Source organism: Toxorhynchites rutilus, unplaced genomic scaffold, assembly GCF_029784135.1.
Source record: "Toxorhynchites rutilus septentrionalis strain SRP unplaced genomic scaffold, ASM2978413v1 HiC_scaffold_139, whole genome shotgun sequence".
Taxonomy (NCBI): domain Eukaryota; kingdom Metazoa; phylum Arthropoda; class Insecta; order Diptera; family Culicidae; genus Toxorhynchites; species Toxorhynchites rutilus.
Window position 1 is genome coordinate 21,173 of NW_026599695.1, and position 7,086 is coordinate 28,258.

Below are 7,086 nucleotides of genomic sequence, written 5' to 3' on the forward strand. Positions count from 1 at the left end.
AGCCTACGAGATTACATCCATCTACTGGTTTCTCAACCGATTAATTCCTGGCATACCATTTATAACCTATCCAATAGTCATCCATCCCGGCAGAATCCTGAGGTTAGAGATTTCCTGTTTATAATCTAATACAAGGCCTATTCCTGGACGGGCACAGGTGAGTGTCAGTCCAAACAGTTATTGTCAAGCAAAAGGTGCTTCCTGGGTCTTTCGTTTATTGCAGCTATTCGTAATATAATCACCGCTGCTGTATTATCCTCACCATGCAAGAGAAGAAAATGAAGTCGAAGGAGCTGAAACGGAAAAATCTTCTGGATTCAATACAAAGGATCGAAGATTTCTTGATGAACTTCAACGCTGAACGAGATGCAAATGAAATAGCAATACGTCTGGATCGACTGGATATCCTCATGGAAACGTTCGAATCGATCCAAGAAGAATACGAAGCATTTGACGACAGTGATGAATTTGTGGCGGTTAATACGAAAGTAAGGGCAAAGGTTGAAGAGCAGTTCTTTCGGGTGAAAGGTGGTCTCGTCAACAAGCTCCCTCCTCTTCCTCCAACCCCAGTAGACTCTTCGATCCATCATGGTTCCCCAGCCATTCCTCATGCCACCAGTGTGAAGCTCCCTACCATCGAATTACCACGGTTTGATGGTGACCTGAATGAATGGTTGACATTCCACGATTCTTTTTCCTCGTTGATTCACGCGTCACCAGAAATTCCCTGCATACAAAAGTTCCAGTACCTACGGTCCGCTTTGCGAGGCGATGCCCTTAAATTGATTGAATCCTTAACAATTACGGAGAATAAATATGCAGTGGCTTGGGAAGCCCTTCTAAATCGTTATTCGAATACCTACCTACTAAAAAAGAAGCATCTACAGTCTCTGATGGTCCATTCGAAGGCTCCGGGAAAATCAGCTGTAGGGCTACGTGCTGTTGTGGAAGATTTCGAACGACATGTGAAAATATTAAATCAGCTTGGAGAACCTACAGAGCATTGGGGCAGCCTGCTTGTTCAACTGCTGTGTTCTCGAGTCGACGATCACACCCTCAAGGAATGGGAAGAATTTGTTTCTGCGTACGAGGAGCCAACTTACGAAAACCTCATCGATTTCCTGACTCGGAAGGTTCGAACTCTGGAGTCACTTCATATCTCGGCTGAGCAGTCCAACGCTTCGTCCCATGGAAAGCACTATCCCCCTGTCAGGCAACATAAAACCCAAACACAATCATCTTCGAAGATCAACTCCTATGCAGCAGTGGAAAGCTACCAACCCAAATGTCTAGCTTGCAACGATCATCATCCGTTAGTTAAATGTCCAGTATTTGAAAAGATGCAACTGAAGGAACGATTACATTTAGTCAACACGAAACGGATTTGCAGTAATTGCTTTAGAAGCAATCATTTCGTACGAAACTGTTCGTCAAGCTACTCCTGTAAGCATTGCCAAAAACGACATCACTCGCTGTTGCATCCTGGGTTCGATGCGTCAGTATCGAACAATAATCCAAATTCAAATGGTCAATATAGTCGAACAGCTCCCAATCCTCCAAGGCTCAACGATTCCATTGGTGTAACAACAGCAACTACTTCTGGTGCAATTTCTTCCAACTCAGCGGTAGAATCTCGTGGTATCAACGTTTTCCTATCGACAGTTGTCGTCAAAGTGCTAGACGGTTATGGAAATGAGCATTTGGCGCGAGCTCTCCTGGATAGTGGCTCACAAAGCAGTCTAATGAGTGACCGGCTTTGTCAAAAACTCCGATTGTTCCGTCATCGTATTGATCAACCTATACTCGGTGTCGGCGAATCCACAATTCGAGCAGTTTGTTCGGTAGCTACCGAAGTTAGATCGAGAGTCAGCGATTTTTCCTTTCCTCTCAATTGTTTGGTGCTCAAAAAATTAACAACCGATCTACCCCCTGTGAGCATCGCTACAACAAATTGGAATATACCTAACTACATCACCCTGGCCGATCCTGAGTTCAATATAGCCCGGAAAGTGGATCTGATTATTGGCGCCGAACATTTTTATGCAATCCTTCAAGGTGGCCGGTTGCAAATAGGCCCACAAGCCCCAACTTTAATTGAAAGTAAGTTTGGATGGTTTGTATCTGGAAAAGCTTGTTATGACCCAATGCCCCAAGCTATGGTTTGTTGCACCTCCACTCTGGAAACCCTGAATCAAAACATCGAGAAGTTTTGGAAACTAGACGAACTGGATAATGTTACCCTTTCCCCTAACGATCAATATTGCGAGGCATTCTACAAGGATACGGTCACAAGAGATTCCACTGGGCGATACTCTATGAAATATCCCAAGAAAGAAGGATTTGAAACGATGATAGGCGAGTCTTACTCTAACGCAAAATCCCGGCTAGGAAGTTTAGAACGTAAATTGGACCAAAATCCCATCCTAAAGGAAAGGTACCACGCATTCATGGCGGAATTTATTGAACTGGGACACATGCGAGAGGTACCAATGGATGAACCAAATCCCGATACAGTATGTTTTCTTCCTCATCATGCTGTGTTGAAAGAATCAAGCACCACTACCAAGGTACGGAGTGTGTTTGACGCCTCTGCCAAAACAAGTACTGGATTCTCGCTCAACGATTCGCTATTAGTTGGCCCTGTCATACAAGACGAGCTCTTCGATATCCTGCTCCGATTTCGCAAAAATTCGGTTGTATTGTTAGCTGATATCGAGAAAATGTATCGGCAGATCGTACTCCATCCCGATGACCGCCCCCTCCTACGTGTGTTGTGGAGATTCAATAAGACAGACCCGATAACTAAATATGAGATGACCACAGTGACATACGGATTGGGACCATCGTCATTCTTAGCGACACGTACACTACATCAACTCGCCGAAGATGAAAGTGATTCGTTTCCTCTCGCCGCAGCCGCTTTAAAGCGAGATTTTTATATGGATGACTTCGTTCGGAGCGAAGTAGACATCACGACAGCTATACGGTTGCGTAAATAAATGGACGAACTAATGAACCGTGGAGGATTTTCCCTGAGGAAATGGTGTTCGAATTTTCCTCAAGTATTGGAAGGAGTAGCACCTGAGAACTTAGCTCACCCCTCAAATGAAGACCGTGCACATGGCGAAATTGTGAAAGTTTTGGGAATTTCTTGGAAGCCTACGTCTGATCGTTTCTGTATTATTTTTGGCCCATTTTCTACGGACGGAAAGATAACGAAAAACCGAATTTTGTCGGTTATCGCTCAATTATATGACCCATTGGGATTAATCGCACCTATCGTTGTGCGCGCGAAAATTTTCATCCAACAACTTTGGTTGATGTCTATCGATTGGAATGAAGAAGTGCCTGGAGAGGTCCGTACTACGTGGAAACGTTTCGTGGAGGACTTACCATCGCTAGCCGATTTCCGGGTTCCGCGGTTTGCCTTCGACGTGGGGGAAGTGCAGTTGCATTGCTTCACGGATGCATCGGAATTGGCTTTTGGAGCCTGCATCTACGCACGGACGGTGAAGGCCAACGGTCAAGTGAAAGTGATATTATTGGCAGCAAAATCTAGAGTTGCCCCCTTACAAAAACGTAGCATCCCGAGACTGGAATTGTGCGCAGCTCAACTCGGCGCTCGCTTATCGTCGAGAGTCACAACTGCACTGAATATGAAAGCCGTACCTATTTTCTATTGGACTGACTCGATGGTGGTAGTATATTGGCTTCGTGCACCGCCACAAACCTGGAAAACCTTTGTGGCAAACCGTGTAGCAGACATTCAAACCCGAACAAACGGTGCTTCATGGCTACATGTACCTGGAATGGATAACCCAGCCGATGTTGTGTCCAGAGGTTTAACCGTACAACAGTTGCTGACTTGCAAAATATGGATGAATGGACCCAATTGGTTGGAAAGAGGAGAGGAAAATTGGCCGAAGCTGGAAATCCCGAGAGTAACACATGCAGATGGAGAGACGGAACGTAAAACTACCACATTATTACTGCAAAATCCACCTCCGCTCAACCCTTTATTCACCCGCTCATTCTCGTACAATCGTCTACTGCGTACGACTGCTTACTGTTTGAGGTTTATCCGGCATATGCAAAAGGGGCCGAAGCAATCTACCATCATTCTCCAACCTAGTGAACTTGAAAATGCCAGGGATTGTCTTGTGAAGATCGTCCAAAGAGAATGCTTCAAAACGGAACTACATCTGCTCAAAAAAGGAAATTTGGTACCGAAGAATTCCACACTTAAGCTTCTGAACCCTTTCGTGGATTCGTTGGGTATAATCCGAGTCGGTGGCCGGCTCAGATTGTCGGAAGAATCATATAGCACCAAACATCAAATTCTACTCCCTGGTTTCCACCGATTTACCCGAATGCTTTTATTATCGCATCACTGCAAATTGGTTCATGGTGGGATATCGCTTACATTGGGAGTAGTTCGCAACGAATACTGGCCCACAAATGGAAGAAGGGCTGTACGTAGCGTGATACGCAGTTGCTATCGGTGTACTCGCGTTAATCCTCGACCATTACAACAACCAATCGGACAATTACCTCTTGCTAGAACTAAACCCAGTCGGCCTTTCGCATCCACTGGGATAGATTTTTGTGGCCCTGTATTTGTGAAGTCCACCAACCGTAAGACTGCTCCTACCAAAGCCTATATTGCCCTGTTTGTCTGCTTTAGTACAAAAGCGGTACACATTGAGCTGGTTGGAGACCTATCCACAGCTTCCTTTCTCTCCGCCCTGCAACGGTTCGTGGCTAGACGAGGCAAGCCCGATAGTATTTTTGTGGACAACGCCACAAATTTTGTCGGTGCTCGAAATGAATTGCATGATCTTTACCAAATGCTCTCAAATTCAAAGGAAACCGATCGTATCGCTACCGCTCTCGCAAATGAAGAGATACAATGGAATATGATTCCCCCACGCGCCCCCAACTTCGGCGGATTATGGGAGGCTGCGGTGAAAGTGGCAAAGAAGCATTTGCTTCGTCAGTTGGGCAGCACTTCTCTACTGCACGAGGACTTAATCACGATACTATCGCAAGTAGAAAGTGCGATGAACTCAAGACCATTAGTACCACTATCGGAGGATCCTAACGACTTCGAAGCCCTCACGCCAGGCCATTTTTTGGTAGGTTCACAACTCCAAGCCCTACCTTACCCAGACATGAAGGACGTTCCAGTGAACCGACTGAGAAACAGATACCAGATTATCCAGCAAAACAGCAGCAGTTTTGGTACCACTGGAAGACAGAGTACCTTAAAGAGCTCCAACGACAGACTACCATGCACCGGCGTCCCATTCATCTCAAAGTCGGCCAAGTGATGATCCTGCAAGACAATCTTTTACCACCAGTGCGCTGGCCACTAGTTCGCATTTTGGAACTGCATCCTGGGCAGGACGGAGTGACTCGTGTGGTTACAGTGCGTACCTCAAGTGGTACAACATTCAAGCGAGCTGTGACGAAACTTTGTCCATTGCCTACGATGGATGAAGAAGAGATGAGCATGCAGAGTAATACAGCATCCAACCCGGATGACATCGGATAGAATTAATCGGAACTATTGTGAATTGCAAAGCTAAAGAAGAACTATGTGAATTTACATGTATTATATATTAGTGAAATGTTCATTTCAGGTCGCCGGCTATGATAAGTTTAGATTAGACCAGAGTCGCATTTTTGAATTTTATAGGCAGTTTAGAATCCATCTACTAATCCGACTGCTGAACGCAGCTAATTTTAAATGAAAATTACCATGGTTACGCAATTAGTTTACTTTTCGTTAGGGAGTTCCTTTCTTTCTCAATCAATTTACCTTTGCCAATTTTTTTTCATTATTAGAGTCATTGTTACCCCGGTCACCAGTAGAGATAGTTGGAAAATTATTTCTGGAATATTATAATAAAAATTGAATTTCACGTTTCTGAACTGTAAAAGTAAAAGTTCACTCCAATATTACGCGTCGTTGTTTTTATGATTTTTAACCAATTGAAAATTAAGCTCGTGATTCGATTTCCTGATATATCACATATGAAACTGTTCCCATCGGCCTCTCTCGCCTCCTCTGAGTATAGTGACGAAAAGTAGGTGACCATGTGGTCCTCGATCGATCTCGACTCTGTTATTGTTTGCTCCCGCTCTGTCTGCAGCTGCGTGATTATGGTTTTCTTTCTCCGTCTTTCCCCCAACTGGAATATCGATATGGGTTCTCCCGCCACGTATGTTTCGTTGATTCTCATGAAATTGTGAGAAAATCTCCTTTGGAGCGCTAGCATTTCGCCTTTCAGTCGGTTGATGGTGGTCAACATTTCTGGATGCTGGTAGTATCCGTCGTATGCACGTCGTAGTTCGCCGTACAGACGTTGATGTTCACTATGGAATTCATCGAAAACGGATCGACTTTTCCACTTAAAGAAGCGCTTTATTTTGGGTTTCGCGAAACAGAGCCACCACTCAATCCAAGAGCCGTCATTTCTGCGTTGTCGGGTCCAGTATTGCCACTTATACTGGAATTCCGCAACGTTTTCGTTAGTCATAAGATATGATCGAAGGGACCAAAATCCACGACCATGTTCTTGTCCAAGTTGGGGAAGACATAGACGAAGTGTGAGCGCTTTGTGGTCGGTGAACGAGCAGACATGGGTGTGTGCTACACGCAAGTGGTCGCGCAGACCGCTGCTGACGTAGATGCGGTCTAGGCGCGACTGGGCGTTGCGACAGACGTACGTGAAACCATTATCACTGGGACATAGTTTCTCCCATACGTCGTGCAGTTGTAGTTGCTGGACGGCTGCTTTGAGAGCGGGACTCGCATTCGGGCTGCTTGAATCGCATGTTCGAAGCACGCAATTGTAATCGCCGGTCAAGATTACATTCGTGGTGTTATGACGAAGGTAGTAGGGAAGCGTTTCGTGGAAAAAATTTCCCGAACGGCGCGTTGTGAAGAACCGGAGGGAGCGTAAACATTGCAGATCGTCGTGTCTTGCACTCGCAGCGCAATCAGTCGGCTGTCCAGACTTCTCTCAACGTTTGTAACTTGTATGTGTTGTTTGAGAGCAATAGCTGTGCCCCTTTTCGTAT

The 7,086-nt window shown here is 45.3% G+C and overlaps 2 protein-coding genes across 2 annotated transcripts; both read left to right on the forward strand.

The window, feature by feature from the left end:
* The first annotated feature begins 263 nt into the window (after positions 1-263).
* Positions 264-2,999, forward strand: LOC129781531 (uncharacterized). The gene has a single exon (XM_055789205.1). The coding sequence runs from the start codon at positions 264-266 to the stop codon at positions 2,997-2,999; it is 2,736 nt and encodes a 911-aa protein (XP_055645180.1).
* Positions 3,000-3,320: 321 nt separating this feature from the next.
* Positions 3,321-5,330, forward strand: LOC129781532 (uncharacterized). Its single transcript, XM_055789208.1, has one exon. It carries the CDS (start codon positions 3,321-3,323, stop codon positions 5,328-5,330), a length of 2,010 nt encoding a protein of 669 aa, XP_055645183.1.
* Positions 5,331-7,086: the final 1,756 nt, after the last annotated feature.